Source organism: Triturus cristatus, chromosome 4_1, assembly GCF_964204655.1.
Source record: "Triturus cristatus chromosome 4_1, aTriCri1.1, whole genome shotgun sequence".
NCBI lineage: Eukaryota > Metazoa > Chordata > Amphibia > Caudata > Salamandridae > Triturus > Triturus cristatus.
The window spans coordinates 350933818-350956603 of NC_140585.1; the positions used below are offsets into that span (position 1 = coordinate 350933818).

Sequence of the window (22786 nt, forward strand, 5' to 3'; positions counted from 1 at the left end):
TATGCAAGCCCCAACCTGCAGTCCCATTTTGTGCCACATGGGTGCCTCTCTGTGGATGTGCGCATGCTCTTTTAAGACGATTGTGGTATTGAGTCTGAGAGTCTTTGATTTCCCTCAGCTGCTTGTCTTTTGTGACAGAGGCCATAAAGACTAGGTATGCCACCCAGGTGCACATAACCAATGGTGGCATACATGGCTGGATTTTTGCATTCACTTGACAGGTACAGTAGCCTTGAAAGTCGTGCACCAAGTGATAGGAGTACGTCGGGCAACAAGTGGACCCCAGATTTTGTAGTTGCAAACAGTTTTAAACGTTTAAGCCCTAGTTTTCGGTGTGCATAAATAAAGTTATTTTGTTGCCTGTGTATTATTCCTACTGTCAGTGTTGGAACCAGGAGAGGTGGCCTCTCCAACAGGTAACTGTACCATGGAGCAATCACCATTTTGGTTATTTGCACTCTCTCACATAGTGGCAACTGTATTGATGACCAGAGAGCACAGTCGCTGTCCCCCTTAGCTATGAGTGGCTATAGGTTGTCCAGCACCATGTTACCTAGCTGATAAAGACTCCCAATCATTGTAAGTTAGTTGTTAACCACTTAAGCCCATACCCATCTACAACCATTCTAATGGTATCCCGGATAAATGGAGGATTTTACTCTTGTTCTAAACAATTTTGACCCTGAAAATGAGGAAAAGCATTCAATCAATGAGAACAAGCTGTGGAAGGATGCGCTGGGCTCTGGAGGGTGAAACAAGTGTCATCTGTACATAAAATGAATTTAGCCCAGCAACTGTGTTCCCTCACTTACAGTGTGATTCCACAGCCTGGTTGTACATCAAAGGGGCTTGAATGCAAGGTGAAATAGAAGTGGTGAGAGTGGACAGCCCTGCCTTGTTCGTCTACATGCATGGAAAGACAATAGGTTTTCAACCACAGAAAACTAAAGCTATCCACATGCGAGACTTAAAAAGTTGTGTTCAGATTAAATGTATGTAATTACAGGTTTGAACAGCACTGTTATACCTGTACTGAATAAATAAATAGCACTCGCTAGGCCAGGGGGTAAGAGGGCTTTGTGGAGTGCTCTAGCATATATTTGAATATGATGGTGCAGCAACTCAATTTCACTCATTTGATTGACCTCAGAAGGATGAAAGGCTGAGTGGACCCACCTGAATTCAAACCTGTGATGATGGGGTGAAACTTAGATCTCTGAAGTGGATGGATTAGTGCACTGAGCCACCAGACATAGGCTATTAGATTATGAGATATATATATAATTGTGCTGCATGAAGGGAATACATTGTCTTGAGCATTCAATGTCCATATATTGGAAACAGAAACAAATACTGAGAATTATTAACCTTAGTTAAAGAGTGGTGTGTGCCCACACTGGCCCAGGGAATTGTCAAAGGCCCACACCACCATTCTAAAGGAAGCGGCTCAACTGTCCCCATTCTGTGCCTTAACTAGGGGCACAGTCGATTGTCAAGTGGGTTTCCATGTTGACGCAACCCACTGGGCATTTTCTTTCCCGTCTCAGAAACAAACCCCTAAAGTGGGTGAATTTTTACCTGACACTTGAAAAAATCTAATATCCTTGATACACAGGGAGTTTTCTCAGGAATATCTCTCTACTTCTGTACCCAGGTCCACCATCATTCCCAGTCCCCAAATCCGATGCTCTGTAGTGGATGGGATTTCAGGTCAAGGGTTAAGGACGGCAGAGCCAGCTGAGCCTCCGCTGTCAAAAGTGTGGCAGTTAGGGATAAATGACCCTCTAAGTGTTGAGTGGGATTGATGGGAAATTTTAATGTTATTGACAGACATTCCATATTGGACCAAATGGTCATATAAAACTTCTGGATTTCAGTTGAGTTTGGGCCAGATGTACTAAGATTTCATTTGAAAAAAGTGGTCACAAATTGCACTCCAGCTTTTTGCAAATTAAATGTGATTTTGTGAACTGACAAGTTCTAATAGGTGAGTTCACAAAATCACCAGTCAGAATGGATCACAATTCAACCTGTCTCATCACAATTCATGAGGTAGGTTACAAATTGTGACTTCACTCCAATTGGATGCCATCAAAGTTATGGGGGCCTGCTATGGTCGACAGACCACCATGTCTAAGATCACAACAGAATAAAGTAAACATTTTAATGCAGCCCATATTCCTTAATTCATACCAACCTTTTCAAAGCCAAGAACATTTGATGGGAGGTGTATCAGTACAAATGAATACATATTTTTAAATTCTATGTGTAATTGAGCTTGGGAAAAAGGCACACCCGCACCAGACACGTACAGTTTTGTGTATTTTACTAACACCCTCTTCTACCAATGCCTTAAAAGTATTGTGTGCAGGTAAATGCTGCATGATCAGGGCAGTAACTAAAGAAATGCTCTTAAGCTGCGATGTTTTCTAGCAATTTTTCCAAATGTCCTTTGGGGAAGGAGGATAAAATACAATGTAAAATGTGTGCTTAAAAAAAAATCCTATTAGGTTGATACAACTTGCCCAGTGTGTTTGGAATTTATCATTTGTCATAGATACACCTATAAAGTAGAACCTTACATTCCATATCATACTAGGTCTTTTGCCCACATATGTAATTAATTAGAACATTTGCCATTCATTGTGCTTCAATTCATTGAGAACTCCAAAATGCCTGAAATTGTATTAAATCTTTTTAGCCTAAAGTAATTTTACATATCTAGCCCGTTTAATAAAAAATGCTTATTTGCCAGAAGAAAGACCCCCCCCCCCTTATATATTCCCCACAATGATTTTTCATTGTCCTCTACCTATGTCCAGCTACACTTTGCTCTGGGAAGACTCACTCTGTCTACAAGGTTCCTTCCTCCTTCCCTCAGCCTTCCTAAACACACGACCAAATCCCACAAGAACCTCTACATCCTGGGAACCTTGAGCATCCAGTTTGACCAATCAAAACTCACCTCGACATGATCCATCCTGAAAAAATGAAGAATCTCAACTTCTTCTAAACTGCTCTTGAAAAACACACTGAGCTGAGCACAGCACAGCACTCTCTGGATATAATCGTTTCCCCACCAGGACTCCACATGGTGACTGAAAATTAAATCACCACCACTTCATCTCTTTCAATGTTAATCCGCCCATCCGTACCTGTTTTACAAAATTAAAGAGCAACAATACCCTCTCCTGACATTCAAACAAGTTCAGTTTCATCACACTCAACTTTCACTTTCCTTGATATCTCACTTGCATAAGAGAAGAGAAGGTTATCTGACACCTCCAATGGAGGTAAGTTCAAGACTTTCTAATTCCTGCAAGCACGACCAAAGATGCCACTGTTCAACAAAAATGTAAAGACACCAATGGAAGAAGTCAAATGACTAAAGTGATAACCTCCTCTTCCAGTGTTACACAAGGATCTACAAATAGGCCATCAAAAAAGTAAAAGGATTGCCACTCCCATTGGAGCTGCAAAGCATAATTGCCCTAGAAGGAACTTTGCGGGTGTCTAGAATGTGAAGCACGGTCAGGCTAACATCACAATAACCATAATGTTATGCAGGTAAGAGACGAGTGAGACTACATATCTGAGATGCATCCACAAGTACCAGAATATAGGGCTTTAGGGTTGGCTGTAAGTGGTGTGAACCGATCAGTGGAAGTTAAGAGTAACAACTAGACCACACATGCAATCATGTACTCACTCAGACTTGGGCACACCTCTTCCGGGGCACAATGAGCAGCAGCAGTATTTAAGTTGTGATTGAGGAAGCTTCATGGAAACTTTCTATTTAGTTGTATGGCTTCCCAAACTGATCAGTTCATCACAATTTCTGCCCCGTCTCACTTTCATTGTTTTTCCTCTTTTTTTGTGACTTCATGTTAGCAGAGTTAGGCAGGGTCATTGCTATTCAACTTGTTCTGCGCCTCCTTACCTTTAACACCACCTTTGACTCTCCTTGCATCCCGTGGTTCCACGCCACTATTCTGGTCAGAGTGGAGTTCATTGCTAGCACATTCGCATTGGAGTTAGATTAGAAACATTAAATATTCACTTCTTAGTTGGGCTACTCATCTGTCATTGCAGACATAATTATGTATTTGTCATTAAGAATCACATACACTACCAAGCTTGTTAACCTCCTTGCTGAACCCAAAAAGCAGACGATTGATGCAGGTGTCTCTTTTCCTCCATTCCTCTTTTCCCATATCACACTGTCTGGTTGATGTGCGTGTACGGTACCTATGAACAGATAGAAAGTATGATTCTCATCAGCACCACAGTCCTTCACTCAAAACTTGACAACAGGTTCCTCTCAGACGTGCATAACTTGATCTACGCCACTACTGAGAACTCACCATCCCCTGTGTATGAGGCCCTCGCTGACCATCTTGTCATGAAAACCAATGCCCTGGAATACTATCTCATAAGTGAGTCACCCAGCAACCTCCATGCTCTGCCCACAAAGCACAAGACCATTTCTGCTGGCAGACAACACTTTGTGGCTTCCTTCAAGTAACAGGTGACACCTATACTACAAAGCAGTACCACACCCTAACAATCCCACATTTTAAGGCTTAGCAAGAGAAGATTGCAGCCTCACAAAATCATTTACATAACCTAGCCCAATTTCCCTCTCGCATATATAAATAATAGTGGACTTGGATACAGCAAGCCACCTTTTACATTGCCATTTTCGACCTTCTCCAGCCTCGATAGGTCACAAAAACCCCAAACACAGGGCCCATATGTGGCACCTGGGCAGCACTTGGACTTGTAAATTGTTAACAACTACTTGGTTGGTTTACTACTTAATCTGGCTGGAAAGCCTAGAAAAGCTTTTATGCTCCTAGCTAAAGGGGCTGCTCTGCCAACTTTCAGTGTAACCCAAGTCAGCTTGTCATCAAAAAATATTCCCAGGTTGGGGTAAGACGAGATCTTACTAACAGGGCCAGACTGGCTGTAGTGGGCACCAGGCATTTTCCCGGTGGGCCGCCAGGGTGGGGGCCGGTTTTGTTACCAGGGGCCGGCAATATAGGCCCCCTGTAACAAAATCGTCTGAAACCGGCTCGGACGCACCCCTCCTTCCCCACAGGGGGGCCAACCGAGCAGTTTGCCATAGTCGGTTTTGGTTCTTAGTCCCGCCCTGCTTACTAATCTTCTTACTGCTAACAAAAAAGCCCTATTTCCCTTGTCTTGGGGTCCATAGACCATGATGTGTGTTTTGGATTGGTGTACCATCAGGCTGTCCATGAAGGCACAGAGCTGGTCTAATAAGCGCTGCAAGCCAATTGCAGTCCTAGCCAATGAAACAGTGTCATCAGCATAAATCAGGTATACTGCTTTTGCCAACCATGGGGCAACCATGGGGCAATCAGCACTAGAATGTAGTAAAGGCTTTTCAAGTCTAAAACGTTCTGTTGTTTCCCCAGCTGGGCCATATCTCACACTTGCAGTACCTCTAAATGTAGCTCCCTCAGGAAATCAATTATGCTGAGCTTGACAATTAGTTCCCTCCTAATTGCCCAAAGTTTTGATCTATTAACTTAATCAAAGGCCGAGCTCAGATCCATGAAAGCTGCACACGTTTTGACTTCCTTTGGGACGTAAACTAAATAATTAGCAGGTATAAATTTAGACATTTCTCGGCTGTCCTGAAGCCAACACGGAACCCGAACTGAAGATCAGAAAGGACATTATTATCGGTTGTCCACAGATATGCAACCATCTAGCAGGATCCAGCTCATTATCTTAGCCGTGGAGTTTATTAAACAAATAGGGTGGTAGTACTTATGATCCCCTTTATAGATCCTTTCTTAAAGATCGAACTATTATTGCATGTGCCCAAGCCTTAGGTGGGCCCGTAGTTAAGGGAGCCCTAAGAACATTTGTAAAAAAAAGGTGCCTAGAGTGGTAAATTTGCCCCAAATAGGTCCGCTGGTACCGTATCTGGGCCTGGAGTTTTCACGGCGTGGCACCTATTGATATCAATCTCAATGTTACAGAGTAGTTGATCGGAGACTAATGGATCAGTCGAAGTTCTTGTCAGAACCTTGCTCGTACCTGCGTCTCTCGAGTGACAAGATCCGAGTATAATCAAGATATGTACCTGGCCCAGGTCTCCAGAGGGATCGTTGTGTCTAGCCCAGATTTTTGGTATTTCTCCAACTAGTCACAATTTACAGTTTGCCAGAAAACCTTACTATCTTTAATATCGCTGGCCTTTACTAGGTTATGGTAAGCTTCCTCTCTCACTATCCATTTCTGGACCATTAAGGCAGCCTTATACCCATTTCTACAGGTGCAGACCTTTTCTGGATCTCTTGGCACTGCTTTAAGTGCTGACAGCAACCGGGTATGGGCTTTGGTGCAGGTTGTAGCACACCACCTCGTCCGTTTGTTCGTGACAGTTCAGTTTAACAGTGAACATTTCCTGAGCAGTCTCACAGAATTCTATCAAAGCTATTAATTAACTCATGCCCCCCCATCCTTGATCTCCTCCAGTCATATAAAATCACAAAGGGCTGCCACAATTAAATTTGAGAGAAAAGAGTCCTTATCAGCTCTCGCCAAACTCATAATAACCCCCTTATTAGACGAAAAAACAATGATTTATTTATTTATTTAACATTTATATGGCGCAACGAATCATCCCCAGGGGGATCTCTCGGCGCTTGGCAGCACACTAGCAGGACCCACGCTGACCCCCTAAAACAACCAGGTTTTCAGGCTTTTCTTAAAGTGTCCCAGAGAGGTGCTGCGACGTATCTCTTCCGGCAACCTGTTCCAGTGAAAGGGGGCCAAATGGGAGAAAGCACGCCCTCCCATTCTTGATTTATAGATCTTACACAGAACTAAAAGGTTTTGATTGCTAGACCTCAACTGGCGACCCGGGACATATGCCCTTACCTTCTTCCTTAGGTATACTGGTCCCAGGCCTTGCCTAGCCTTGAACACCAATGTAAGAAGTTTAAAGACTGCTCTCTTTTTGACTGGCAACCAATGTAAGGCTTGCAGCAGGGGTCAAGACGGAGAGCATCTAGGCTTGTTCAAAGCCATTCTTGCAGCAGTATTTTGCAGTACCTGGAGCTTGGAGAAGAGCTCTTCCCTGGCTCCTACCAGTAGTGCGTTGCCATAATCCAGCCTGCTCACAATAGGCGCCTGAATAAGGGTCTTTCTTGCATCCAAAGGGATCCAAGGAAATACTTTCCTTAGCATTCTCAATATCCCAGAACAGGTGAAACATCACCTGCTGCTTTTAGAAAAAGGCATTGCTTATCACAATGGCTAAGAGCCTCTGGTCGCTCTGTTAATATTTAAAAAGTCAATTTCGATGTATGCAATGATACATGTGTGCATGAAAACCAAATTGAATCACTGTTGTCGAAATCACCTGATATGGCCTCTCCATCAACCACGAGTCAGAAATACATAGTCAGGCAAGCCCTTTGACCTATGCCTGAGGCAACTGATTGACAGATCACAGGTGGGGTGGCACGTAACCAGCAGGACAAACGTGCAAACAGGAAAATCCCAGATTAGTCCCATATATAGGCAAAGACACCACAATGGTTCAGGGAGGTTGGCCCCAATAAAGCACACATGGCTGGAGGGGCTCACGTTTCCAGAACACCGTAACGTTAGATGTCACATGTAGTTAGGAACATTCCGACAATCAGGACATGGCACATGTAGTAATCATGCACTCCGCATGCCAGACTTCTGGACACTTCACCTACTGGCCCACATTGTGTCCATACAAGGTGAGACCCACCTGCATTTGTAATCAGGTGGGAATAATTAAAACTCCATGACTAGGACCACATTCCTCTTCCTAAAAAAGATCTATGAATTGTTTTATGATGCTCCGAAAATGTATGTAATAGCTCTCAGATCAATTGTACTTTGAGGCAGTCCTCAGACTCCAGCTCTGTAACTGTGCTCCCAGCCGAAGTGTTATATTTAACCAATTGTTCCTGTCTTACCGAACGCCACATGTCTTTGTTTTTTCAAGGTAAATTCACATTCGAACAACAGCTCAGAGGGGAGTCCACAATCACGTAATCTCCCACCCATGCCCTCAGATTATACAATACAATCGATTTGGCTGATTCAACCATACTCAACAAATGTAGGAGTAGTAACTAGGCCACTGTTTGAGTAATTGAATACGAACATCAGATTATGCCTTATTAGCAGCAGATTGAGTTCATCCCCATATGGTCAATGGCGAAAATGTGTAATGGGCTCCCTTTTGGCATTCAGCGGGCCACATGACATGGCTGAGGACACTGAACAGTGTTTGGTGTTGAAATCACCCATCCACCAGATCACATAGCTACCATTGGAATTACTCAAACTCAGCTCTTTAGCCTCCTGCAAAGATTTCACTAAGGCAGAGTTACCAGCATCAAAAACATTGTTATAAAAATTGACCAATATTATATGTGCTCTTTTACAGTTTATAATTATGATCTGATAGTACGGCAAAGCATGATTTGTTCATATGATCCGGCATCAGAAAGTAAGGGCCACCAATGTAACCAGACCTTCTTTAGCTCTGCCCATAGTTCCTGGTATCACAAGATTAGAGTAAGTCACAAACGCATCACAAAAACAAGTTCTATGAACCAGGTTTCTTGAAAACAAAGAACTGCCTGGGGTTTAATAAACTTTAACCAGTTTAAATTCTCCAGTTTTATGCCCAGTCCTGCTATGTTCCAAAATTTGAATCTTATATCTCTGCGTCTATTATATCCAGAACCCATAGTGACAAGGCTTTCCTCCATGGGAATGGGCAGACAAACTACTCTCGCAGGCATGATACAGCCTGTATCTTTGCCCACCGAGATCTTGGGGCCAGTTGACTTGTCTGCGAGACAATCTAGTTGGTCTACCTCTGTAAAGGGTAGAAATCTCTTCATGGTAGTGACAGGGTTTGCAATACTTGGAAATGGATGATTAGGAATATTAGTTGTTCTGTAGAAATAGCCCAGTGGAAGGACATCAATGACTGAGTGACTGTGTGTTGTCACTCAGTCTGCCCATAATATGCTTGACAGTAGCTTATTCCTAAAATGAACAGCTATACAATCGTTGATGTCCGGTTTTGGAAGATTACCTACCCAAGAAACCCTCTGCATATAGTTGATCTCATTATGTAGTTGTCCTAAGCTGTGCACCCTCCTGCTTACACACTGCACTATCTTGTTCAACAATTGACCAAAGTTTTCGCAAGTGCCTGGCTTCAATAGCAACTCCTTGAAGGACTGACACATAAGGAGTGGCCTGAGGAGGTAGCTGAAGAGTGTGGGGGCCTGTTAGAGAAGGTGCTAGTAGGTGTTAATTGCTGATCTTCTCTCAGGGCACATGATCGAGCCGCGTTATCATCTGAAGCCACCTTGCAGCTGCCCTCTATACCATGAATTTCTCGAACTGGGAGAGGGCACTGTTGAAGCACCTGTGTTTGCAGAGAGGACCAACAGGGAGCTGAACAGTCCCTCTATTCTATTGCATGGACCCATCTGTTCTGGTATCTGTGCTTACATCCCTAACTAGGAGCCCAGGTGGGTGTCCACTGCATTTGGGCTCCAGCAATCCATCACAGCAGAAATAAAGTTTGCAAATTTAGCCTCCATGCAAGTGATTTTGCTAGCTTTATCATTACGGGTGCAGGGGCCCAGTCGCAAATAGTGCAGTCTCTCCAGATATCAGCCGGGCATCCAGTATGGCCTTCACTTTTCTGCACTGGGGGGACTTCTTCTTAGCCTGGGCAATGAACAGTATGAATCGGATGGAACTGGTGCAGCAGGCACATTGAGTGCAGCATCTGAGATAGTTGTTTCATTCGTGATATTCCCTGCACACATATTTCTCACTCTAGTACCTGAGTGCCTCTGAGTAGTTCTGGAGTTACAGCTGACCTCAATTGGATCACTAGACTCTGTCCCATTGCCCTTCCCAATGGCGGACATCATGGCGGAGCACAACTGCTCTTCAACTGAGCCATTTTCCTGTTCCAGAGCACCCATAGCGTTGGTGATATAGGATAATATGGTGCCCGCCCGTGGGTTCTCCCTTACAGAGGTGGACTTTCTCTTCCCCATGTCAGCACAGCTCACACTCTAGTTTAGCAAATTTTCTGGTAAAAATGGGGAACAAATGGACAGCCAAAGAACTTACTGCATAGTGGTCGCAGGTCTCAGATCTTAGAGGTGTGGCCTAGCCCAGCCTCTTTTGGTCCCTGACGGGCGGTAGACAATCCCGCCCTTGGAAGCGGGTAAAGCAAATGCTCTTTATAGTGCCCGAATCAGCATGAACTGCTGTGGGCAATCGCGGGGCCGCCGGCGGTGTTCTGGGACTCGAAGTCCCCCTGGAATGCTGCAGTAAAGTTGTCCCCAGTCATGCTCACTGCTCCTTGTGTATGCAGTGACCATCCTCTAGTTATTCCTTGCGGCATCGTGCCCCATGTGCAGGCCTGGCACAGTGCACAACGTAGAATGCTTCTTATTGAGAAAAACACACAGAGATGTAGGCCCTAAGGAAGGAGGATGGATGGAATCCCTTTCACCTTCCTCAAGGCCAAGCGACTATGAAATCCCACTAAAAGTCTTTACAACATTTACAATGCATGCCACACAATAACTGAACGCAGCGCTCTATATCATCTTTGGAAATAATGTTTTACCACTTGCTGTCTATTTATTTTTGAGTCTCCAGTACTCTTAATGTAAATACCTTGTAACAAATGTAAAAGCAGCATGGAATAATAAACATGAACTTTATTGTTGTATCAAATGGCAACGAATAGTTATTATATTTTTACAACCCCTACTTGGACATTTTACTACTTAAATATAGTGAGATTTGTGATGCACCCGAACGTTTTACCCATGGACATAACCAGTTTACCCTATCACAAGCTAACGTCTTTGTCATCTATGCTGATGTGAGATTGAGGCTTTGTTCAACCTTTTAAGAAGTGTATTCTGCTATATAGATAGTGTCAGCATACCCATTGTCATTACACATAAACTGTGCTAACATGTATGTGTGGTACATAAAATAGATGGTAGTGATTCTTCAAACCCAGAATGCAGGAAAAAATTATCATTGCTCCTGTTATCAGTTAAATAAGGATTTGCTTCACTGCAGGAGGAACTTAGACAATGGTGCTATAAATGACAAGAGAGCTACTAGCAAAGAAAAATGATCATATTGTTTCCCTGGATAACAAATCTCAAGAGTCCGGGGGCCCTACTGTCCTACATCCTTTTATCAATCAGGTGTTTATATTGTATCGTTGTGTATGAATTGGGAGTGAAAGCAGAAAACACCTCCATAAAAGCGATTATTTTATGCATAAGCAACCCACGTGGGGAAATTTGTTAACTGTAGCGCGCATCCGACTTTATTGTTTACACCCAAGAAAATGGCGTAGACAGTTTCAGCGCCATGCTAACAACTCGCGAAAAAACATAGGCCTAGGTGATCTAATTACACCAGCGTAATCAGAGTAATTTCAGTAATTATGCATTAATCTTGTGATGCGAAATTACAGAAACTACGCAATTAAACCAGATTGAGTAAAAGTAATTTGGGGCAAAAATCCTACGGCAAGAGCACAGCAGCAATGAACTAGGAGAGAGAGCTGCTGCCGGCTACTGTTGTTCATGTCCTGTAGCATTTAGTGCTATTTTCTTAGCGCAAAATGCTTCCTCAGGCCCATATAAGACACAAGGGTGCATTTTGCACTATGAAAATAGTACTAAATGCTGGATTACGCCTCTCACTTGTACACTAGAGAGAATTACGCCTGTTAGACTCACTCCTAGAAAAAAGGTATTTGTTTGCATGAAGTTGAACAGAAAGTAGGAAAAAAAATCATAACTTTGCTTGTATTAACACAAATGTCATAAAGCCCTATTTTGCGGCTAACCTTTACCTGTTGAAGGAGGTCTGCTTTTAGAAGTCACTCTCATACCTGAATAAATCTAAATGTCTTCCCTTATATTTAAGAGATAAGTTAACCTTTAAAGATAATTGCAGTCAAACCTTGAAAATTCAGAATCTTTAACTGCTGACTCGGACATTCTTGAAATTACTTTTTGGCAAATGACAAGCTAATTGAACCTGCCTGTCCTTCCAGTTTTTTAATCTGCATTTTTCGCATTGACAGCAAAAACTTCTCTCCACTCCCTGAAGAACAACTTGTGAAGATTGCCAACTCTCTGAAACCCACTTTCTACTTGGTTTATCCTCTACCTGCCTCTGATATCCAGTCCCATTAAACTTTGCCCCAAAGCTGGGTGTCATGAGACGAACTGCTCCCTGGAGGAAGACTGTCTAAAGTCGGCCAGATTTCACCCCTAAAGACAAGGCAATGGGATCCAATTATTTTTCCTACTTACACCGGAAGCAAATCTTTCTCTTCTTGGGGAAGCGATTGACACAAAATTGTATTAACATCAAGTTATTAAAATTTATACAAAAATAAAAATCATTTGGTAACCTATAAATCCGTCTTTTGCAAAGGATGAGGTACTAAAATGACAACTATCAAATCTTTGATTTCATTAATAATGTGTTTAAATGCAAACTACCAACGGAATTCTCCACCCTCACCTCAGCATTCATGCGTACGAACTTGAGAACTGAACAAGAAATGGACCTTAATGGACCTTTTACTGACAGCGGCTGTGAAAATGGTCCTAGCCAACTGGAAAGACACAAGCAAAACCAGCTACAAAGGATGGATCAACTGGGTCACGCATCTCAGAGGAGCAGACAATATCGCGCTACAGGTCTCACCCTGGAAAGCGTCCTCGAGAGGGATGTGGGAAGCTCTAGACACTTACCTTGACTCGTATGAACCCCCATAAACAGTTGGTATCCACAAACAACGTATCGACCCTCGCTCAAAAATTTGCTCCCTAACATAACACCGGTGGCCCTGTAAGCGGACTTAAAACATCCTGAAAGGGTATCAGAGACAACGCAGTATGTATAGCTGTTGCAAATGTAATGTACACCGTCAGTTGTAATGCAGTATATAGGGCTGATACAAATGTGATGTACAGGGAATGCATCTTTCTCTTGTCTGTCCTATTCCTCTTCGGTTTCACCACTAATTTGTCTGTCCTTTCCCTCTTACATCTCTTTCACTCTCAAAAAACAAACAATAGGTGCTAGCTATACGTAAACGACTATTTATCCACTCTTGGCTAACCCTGTTAACAGTGGTTGTGATTGTATTCTTTATAAAAGCAATAAAAATTCAAGGAAAAAAAAAAGTTCCACTTTATTAACTTATGTTGTGCTGATGCATTAAACTTCATGACCGCCTCCAAATTTTCAGAAAATGATAAATCATGTAAACCAAATAATAAAAAGATTTCTTTCCTTTAAAAAAAAAAAAAGAAAGCAATAGATGACAGCCAGTACATTTTGAAGAATGGAGAGGCCTGCCCTTTGGTCCTTCTTGACTTCTCAGTGTCTTTTGATATGATGGATCATTGGAGGCTCATAGAAAGCCTGAAGACTCGCATTGGATTCACCAGAACAGCTCAAAGTGGCTACTTATCCTACCTCAGGAATCGTACACAGCCTGTGAGGATGGAAATACCATGAATTTGCTGCAGTCGCAGCTTTATTTGCACCATTTACCAACATCATCACATTGTGTATCTACCTACAAGCTTGATAAAATGGACATCATCAATCTTCCTCAAATTAAAACCTAAAAAACAGATTTTATTCTCATTACCGGAGGACACCATACAAAAGTCAACATTGACTGGATGAAGGAACAAAAAACAAACAGCTTTTCACTCAGACGTAAAATCCCACGTCTTTTGGATTTACCCAGACCTCACCTTTAGAACACAGTGAATCCAGTCAGAGGTGCATTGTCTGCACTAAAAAGATTTTATCCTTTCTTAATCAATCTGAATTCCAAGCAGTTACACAAGCTATTGTTATCTCTAACATAGACTAAAGGAATGCCCTCCTCATCGAAGCCACCAAAGACGTGCTTGCTCCCATGAAAGAAAGTGCTGAGGGACCTTCGCTAGCTACCTCTGAAGGCAAGAATCAATTTCCAGCATGCATACCTCACTGTCAAAGCTTTAGATTAAAAACATAACATCCAACCTCGACTCATCTGGAGGGATCAAAACCCTTAGCCCCGGATTACGAGTACCCCAGATCGGGGGCCAATATTTGATACAGCCAATAAAATTTGATATCCATGAGTTCAGAATTTACCAGTCGCCATAAGAAATATCCTATCATAATTATCCCCCACCCAAATGGAGAGCAACTTGCATATATTGGTGCTTTCTGCACCAAAATGTGCACACACTGGTAATTACTGGGACTTTCCCCCTGGTAAACTTCAGTACGTTTGACCTGCTGAAAGTGACCTGAGGACATTTTTACAGGGTGCGCTCAGCAAATTTAACATGTGCAAAAGACCAGCGACTCAGAATGTTTAAATTTGCTGTAGTGCATGTCAGACTTTTACAGGGCACTAATAATCAAATCCACAAAAGCAAAGAAACTCTTTGATTGGAAACTAAAATATTCAGATCTAACTCAGCAGCATCTGAATGATTGTCCTGAGCTACCTCATCTTTGTGGAGTTCACTCCTGAAGACCTGAGATGGCGAGTACCATTTCGTCCATTTATAAAGCAAATAACAACCATACTCTTTGACATTAACTTCAATGCTTAACCAACCCTTTACAGTCGAAGCGGATGAAGATAATTTTGCTCATTATAATGACTTAATCAACCCCTACTTTTACTGCCCACCTTCCCTGCTACTTTATGCTGGGACGTTCTTCTACTTTTTACTATTGTTTCTACCTTTCTCCCATCATTGAGGCTGTCTTCCTCTTGTTCTGTGTATTTTCAGAGACCTCGGTCTCTTGTTGCAGTTATCTGTAAAATGCACCAGAGGTAAAGTAGACTTATGTAAACAAATCTTAAATAAATAAAATAAATATTCTGGCAAGGGAAATGATAAACCAATCCCTAGAATGACTAAGCAAATAAGAGCAAAGGACATACAAGCTGCAGTTTAGACTAGGACTAGTCACCACTTGCTGAAGTACTGGACAGTACTGCAAAGACTGATGTTGTCTCTGTTCTCTTGCAGCTTTTTGATCGAGTACGAGAAGTTCATCCTGACTTCGAGGAGAAGATCGTCCCCATCAGAGCTGAACTTACACATCCTAACCTGGCCATCAGCTCCGAGGACACGCAGCAGCTCCTGGCCCGTGTTAACATCATCTTCCACTGCGCTGCAACAATTCGCTTTGATGAGCCCTTAAAGTATGTATCACTTTCTTCACATGCGGCTTCAGGTGGTGGAGTATCTGGGTCCCTGGTACCATGCTTTCCATTAGTGATTAGTAGGAATTGTTGTTGCTGTATCTATGGAACAGGTAAAGGTCAAGTCAACATGTTGCCCTTAGCACAATGATCCCAAACCTCGACCTCACCTTCCAACAAAAAACAATAGGTTGTACAATGCAACACCACACTCAGGGCAGGAAACACTGGAGAACTCTATATTGGATCCACTACTTCTTCCCCAGTTACAGACAAGAAGCACTGCGGTCTTATGCAAAACCACACTGCTCAAAGTATCCTATCAAAAACAACAAGGCAAGGCAAGATTACCACTACTGTTCAATTAATGCATGCATCCCTTTGATCAGGTCCTCAAACAATAAGCAGTAGACGTTCAAATGAAGGCAGACAACACCCAGATGCATATTAATTAGGTGAGTCACTGGATTGATTAGATTATCCCTGCCTACAAGAATATTCTCCTTGCCTGAAGATTGGGATCCTCTGGGGTGATGGAACAGCCCAGACATTCACCCCTTTCCTAATGTCCATGTATCTGGGAATCGACTACCGACCACCAGTTAGGCAAAAAACCTGGCGATCTGCTCAATGTCATCTATTCTTTTAAACCCGAACCACTGAACACCGTGATCAAGGGTGAACTGGCAACATAGTTGGCAATGGCTTGGCTGGACTACTACTTTAGGGTGCATACAGCACTTCCAAAAGCAGACCAAAAAAGCAATAATTATTGAACTACATAGCCAGACTGCGCCGGAGTCTTTAAAAGCAAGAACATGTGAAGTCAGCATTCAAATTATTCAGTAAATGATAAAGTTCGGAATCCTTTGCAGTGTATAGAAATGTTATCGGCAGAAAGATTTGGTGTCTATGCCCCCTATTACAAAGCAAGAAGGAATCCCCAGTCATCTACATTGATCTCGAGTATAACAAAACCTCAAAGAGATTAAAAAACAGAAGCAGACAGCTAGGCGCTTATGCCTTATACTTCGCGAATGCATTGCTCCTGACTATGCGGGCATAGCGCAACCATGAGGAGCCTCCAGAATACAGCAATATTCCTACTGACCTTTGGCTAGACAAAGGAATTGGTGCTATCGAGAGGGATATCAGAAAGGGGTCCTGTATGCAGATGATTGGAATCCCACCCATACTGCATTTATAGTTTCAAGTTTACAACATTGCTAAATAAGCAGAAAGCAATGCACAAGACTTTATACAAATGCTTATTAGATAAATAGGTAGCATGTAATCTCATCCCAAACCCACATCTGGTAAGATACAGGAATTCATGCCGCATTTCTTTGACCCCTTTGGTGAGAAATAGTGTAATATTTTTGACAGGGTTGTAGCGATTATTTGTTTATTGCCACCAGGGTACAGCGCGTGAAGAACCCACTGCACCCTAATCATGAATGTCTATAGTACTCAATTCGGCTATGACAGGCCATTTCCCTTACTTATATTAGTGCTCATTGCGCCCCTGCTTGGCACTGATGTTGACTTCCCCAAATTATAACAGAGAAATGTGTTGGGAGCCCTATCTGGACGGGCTTCTGTCTCCGAGCAGTGATGTATCTAGTGTTTCCATACCACAGGTCCTCTTTCAGCCGAGCTGGTGTCCTACGAAGGACACTACAAAAGAGCATCCATCGAATGCGGTTTACCAAATATTTCCAAAGAAACAGAGAGACTTGCTCCTCATTTTTCTTCACCTCTTAGTGGTTGTCAGTACCACTGATTACAGTTCCGCAATAACATCAGACCGGAGGTCATTGGGACAATCCTTGATGGAAATAATGACCCTCATCTCAAATAGGTGTGAATTAGCTAAATTTGAAACCTCCTGGTTCAGGCTCATTTTGTTACTCAGTGAAGGACTTCACAGTCCCATTCTGCCACTTACCTCTTTAAGCATTGCTGTAGCCACTGCACTCGGTCCCCCAGGATATAGTTGTCTCTGCTCAATGATAAGCTGGCTGAAAGTATCCACTGCCTTTGACATCCATCACTCTATGGGTAAACAGGGAGAGGGGGGGCTGGTCCTCAAGACTAGAAGAGAAACACAGGAAGGAATATGCTCCAATAGGGGCAAGGGCCATTACACACCCAGATGGGTCTCATGCTTCATCATTAGAAGAGCTCCCCGTCAGGCCGGCGCTGCAATGCCCGGTGGGCACCCACTAGGGGTCTCTCTGCCAGAGATCTTTTTGAGCCTTATGGTGAAGTGGGGGTGTGTTGGTTGGCTCAAGTGGTGTGTGTAGAGTGGTGTTAAAGAGTGGGTTAAAATAGGTGTAGTGATGCTCAGTGCCAAACTATTTAATGATTTCACTCACTAGCCTAATTAAAAACATTCACACTAATTTAAGATATAATGGTCCAAATTAGCATGAAGAGCGAGTTGGTCTGAAATAAGGCTAACATGTTTCTCGCCTATATCTGTCAAAACTTATCATGTGGCGCTTCTTCAGGACCTAACGTAAGAAACCTACACTACATTCTGACTAGATTCAATAAATGGTGCCTTGTATTATAGTAATCAGTCACACAACGGGTCAAACAGTATTATTGTAGCTTAACCTGGATGAGAAAATCTTAATAGGGTTTCAGTCAGACCCTATAAGTGATAGCAGAGGAAACGCCAGTTAGCGCCTCATACGCGAAGTAGGGTACGCCGTGACACCTCCATCTGCTTCCTCAAAGGGAGTTTGACATCCATCACTGCACTACTTATCCATCCGCAAAAGATGGCTGTCCAGCCACCATATAAATCCCCACCCAAAACCATGTTTTTGCTGTTGGCCAAAATAAAGCTGCAATCCCTCCTTCCTGGTCCAAATTACAAATCACTGACTTTCAGCATCGTCACCAAACATTCCATCTCCACCCATTTTGCAAAAAGCATCTATTTTCACCTCCAACTACTAATTAAAATAAAACATCTTGTAATCCCTCTGATCTTACATTTTTTTTTCCAAATACATGCTATTGCCCTGCAGGCACATCTCATAAGATCTGCCTTACTGCTTGCCATATCTGCCCAATGTTCCTCTGACTGCCATTTTTTTACACAGTAGTATGGGAGAGTAAAACCTGACCACTCGACTGCCCACTCTAAATCGGGCGGGTGATCAAATCGCTAAACCTCTGACTGGTCTTTCTTTGTCAGACCGTCAGAATAGTGTATCAGCGACAGAGACAGAGTAGTGTCTGCGGCTGTTGTACTCTAATTCAGACAGGCGGCCTTCAGTTGAGCAGAGAGGGTACTCCATCGCTGCACAGGGTACTTCGTTGCTGCTGTAACGGACTACCCTCTCCGCCAAACTCTAAATCAGCACCCATTATTGGTTTTTCTCAGGTTTGCTACTATAGCCTTATAGCCCGCCGTAGCGGGCTATACCGGCTGTTAAAGGCCTGCTGCAGCGTTAAAGGCCCGAGCCGAAGGCGAGGGACTTTAACAAAGCAGACTTTAAAAGCCGGTATAGCCCTGCTACGAAGGGCTATAAGGCTATTAGAACATTCTGCCACTAGAGGGCAGAATGTTCTAACAAAACAAAGCCTTCAGGGAGCACGAGGGGATTCCAATCCCCTCAGGCTCCCTGAAGTCTTTGTTCACAGCCAGAGCTGTGAACAAAGACACATTGGAATGTTGGTGCTCCGGGCTTATACCAGCCATTATAAGCCCGGAGCGGTCCATTGTTTTCAATGGAGCTCCCAACATTCCAATGTTCTAATAAACAATATTGCTATTATAAAAGGACAAACAATCCAACAATTGAAAAGGGTCGATGGGAGTCTGTTCTAACAATATCAGATCATCATCTTTTATTAAAATGGAAACCTGTATGTTTCCAATTTTGACAGGAAGGACGTAGCCCTAAATAAGTAGATAGGGAGGTTACTGAGCTACAGGATAAAAAGAGTAGATGTAATGGCACAGCTTTGTTTTAAAGCGATATGGATTTGAATTTTGCTATTATACGGCTCATTTTTGCCCATAAACACCCTGAAACATGCATTTGAGTTCAAACCAAGTACTATTTTCGTAAAACAGCCATCCATTCCCATGGTGGTCAGCTTTTTCCATAGCAGTTTATTACTAATCCCATCAAACACCCTTATAAAATCTACCACATAAGCATTATGATTGCATCCAAAGCACAACAACTTAGTAATAATGCGACTTCGCATCCTAACATTTTCCACCATTCCTAAGTTTTTCTTAAACCCAAGCTGTTCGATAGGTAACACACCAGCTTTCTAGCCCCACACAGTAAGGTGGCTCGAAACAAGACATATGAAAAACACAATTTCAATATCCAATATTGTGATAAGTCTGAAGTTACCTGTGTCACTTTTCGCTCCTTTTTAGGTCAGGCCTAGAATTCGTTTTTGCTGCCTCGCCAGCCTCATGTAATCAAAATATTCATAATAAACAATAAAAAAAATACACCTACTTAGAGGGCTTTGGGTCAGCGCTCTTCATTCTTTGGTCTGTTCAGCTCTCATTCACATTTTCTCTCCACTCACCACAGCATACAGTATGCAGCATTGGACATTGGTTCACCCCACTTTAGCCACTAGTTCTCTGTAGTTCCTGATCAAATGTGCAGATCCCCCTCAAGTGTAATCAGTGCCAGGGCTGGCGGGCCAATTATTTACCTGCCAGTGCTTTGCCTTTCCATTTTGTATTTCTTTGTCTTTAGTAGTCCTGGTGTGTTTAAACTAAACTATATATCCAAGTTACATTAGTTCAAAGACATTGGCACAAATGAGGATCATATTTTTCTGTGATGTGCATTAAAACGAAATCTATATTTTTTTTTAATACACTTGCTTGTTAGGAAGCACCCTTATTGTTCTAATAAATTAGATGCACAGGGTTTTTAAATTATAACATTTCTATTATGTATAGACAGCAGAATGTTTTCTTTTGTATTGTTGTGGCACATCTTTGAAATAAAACTTAAATAAATTTAACCACCGCACCAGCTGGCCAAAGCCAGATCCATTGGCTTTTCTTTTGCTTCAAAAGAGGGTGGAGGTAGCACCAGGGGAAGTTACAAATTGTCCAAAGTTGTCTTTTTAAAATTCTTTATTAATCTTCGTATAAAAACACAGGACAACAGCCAACGCGTTTTGTTCCCTTTAGAGGAACTTCATCAGGGCAAAATGTTTACTAAATGGACAAAGTTCCATTCGTTGAATCTGGATGCCAGTAAGTCAAATCGGACAAAAAATGTGCAGTCATGTTTCTAAGAGACGTCTGTACAGTGTTGCAGTTAATGTCTGGGTACTGCAAGGAATCACTCCGAGTTGTCCCAATCGATATTCGCATGTGGATAACTTAATCCAGTCTTTGAAAGCATCCACAAAGGACACAGATATAGCTTGTGTCCAAAGAGAAGTCCACTCAAATGGGAAATGTTCTAACATGCAAGTTTCTAGCATGAACACTGGATGAAGGATCCCAATTGGAAAATCAAGTCCGCGTTACGATTGACGCAGAAACATGCACCCAAACCCACAATCCGGGAAAGCAGTCTTTTCTATTGCTTTTTTGTATACAGGGGCCAAGTGATTGCCAGACTGAGAATTTGGAATGCTCTATTCTCAATGGCATCCTGAAGATGACCCAATAAATACCATGCTTCTGGTACAATACAATCAGGAACTCATTTGGACCTGTGACTGTCGGGATGTTTATCGACTATTAGCCCTTTCAATAGCTTTAGTTAATATGCTCTCCATGAATTGGTTAGCCCCAGAACATGACTTTGGATGAACCTCCAATTCACACTTATTTGTCCCAAACAACTCACCCACAGATTGTTGACAATCTTTTCCCAAAAGTCCGCAAAAGCTGTTAAAAGTTTTAACCAAATAGTCACAATCGATTCCTCGTATTGTTTTGGAACACATTTTTGGTTAGCTATAACAAACATTGTCTCTTATAATAACATTTCCTGTGTTCGAGGCTTAAAGCAGTTTTTGGTTAAAAAATGCAAACTATGCAACAGATGATGGATTAGGTGTACAGTTTGCAATACCACATTAAGCTGGGAAACACCACATCCTCGGAAATGCTTAATCTACAGTAGCCCTAGCACATTAAGTTATAGGTTATGCCAGAAAGAACATGCTCTCTTTGCAATACCTGTGGAAAGTAGTTTCTAAGAGATTTGGTGAGAAAGTCTCAATTCATCAAAAGGTCAGTTCTAAGGTTGAAGCATAAGATATATTTGCCAAAACTGATGTAACCCCTCTCATTTAATGAATTGCATTCACCTTAACGGATTTAGAATTTGGGAGATAAGACACACCTGCCAAAAAGCAGCCTAATCGCTCTCTTTAGAGTTCATCGACATCAATACAATCTAAATATGGCGGTCGCTTATGACTGATGTTGCAAATCAGCCAAACTATAAATCAACCCTTATGCTCTGTAATGCAAAGATCCTCTAATATTACCCTTAAGGTTCGCCAGAGGGGTCCGATTCAGGCATTTTCAGATGGCAGCACCTTTTCTGTGATTTTATAAGGAATTAGAGGCTTAGGGCCAGATGTATCTAGTGTTTTTCCCGTTCTCAAACAGGCCGATTCGCAAAATCGTCCCGTTTCCGAACGGGAATAAGTCTTTTGGGATGTATCATCCCAAAAGGCATTCACAAAATAGGGAATCGAAAAATTGCGATTCCCTATTTTGCGAATGCATTTATGGAATCGCAGTTTGCGATTCCTTTAGTGAAATGCAGGAAGCAAAAAAAATATGCGACCTGCCTTTAAGGAATCGCAGATTACCACCAACTTCAAGTTGGTGCTAATATGCGAATTCCATGAAGAATTCACTTTTTTGCATTTTTCAAGGTGCCATGTGGCGTACATACATGCCCTAAGGGCATGTATGTACGCCACATGTGCACACATCCATATTCCAGGGGTGCAACAGGGTATCCATTTAGCACCCTTGCCCCCTTAAATTTGAATGCGCAATTTGCGAGTACCTATTGGGTACTCGCAAATTGCGCATGCAATTCCCATTCATTCCTATGGGCTTCTAGGCCCATAGGAATGAATGGAAAGCCATTCCTTCTTAGCGACTCGCAATTTCAAGTTGGAAATCAGGAATATGTAGGAATCGCAATTATTATTGCGAAACCTCCATACATTGCATTTTGCGATTCCATAATAGCGAATCGGTAAAATTCGCTATTATGGAATCGCAAAATCCAAAATTGATACATCTGGCCCTTAATTTACAAACCCCCTTTGCAATCGCAAACTCTGCTATTCACAGAGCCAGATGGCTTGAGATCGCAAAAGGGATTTTTTACTAGTTATGAAACTAAAGAGTACCCCCTTTCTTAATCACAAAAGGGTTTTGTGACACATTCTGACTCA

At 42.4% G+C, this 22786-nt stretch overlaps 1 protein-coding gene across 1 annotated transcript in view; it reads left to right on the forward strand.

The window, feature by feature from the left end:
- The window catches only part of FAR2 (fatty acyl-CoA reductase 2), a 438652-nt gene that overhangs the window by 290867 nt on the left and 124999 nt on the right, over positions 1 to 22786 (forward strand). Inside the window, exon 3 of the mRNA XM_085652334.1 lies at positions 15168 to 15343. Coding sequence (XP_085508460.1) covers positions 15168 to 15343 — 176 coding nt within the window. The remainder of the gene's footprint in view (positions 1 to 15167; positions 15344 to 22786) is intronic.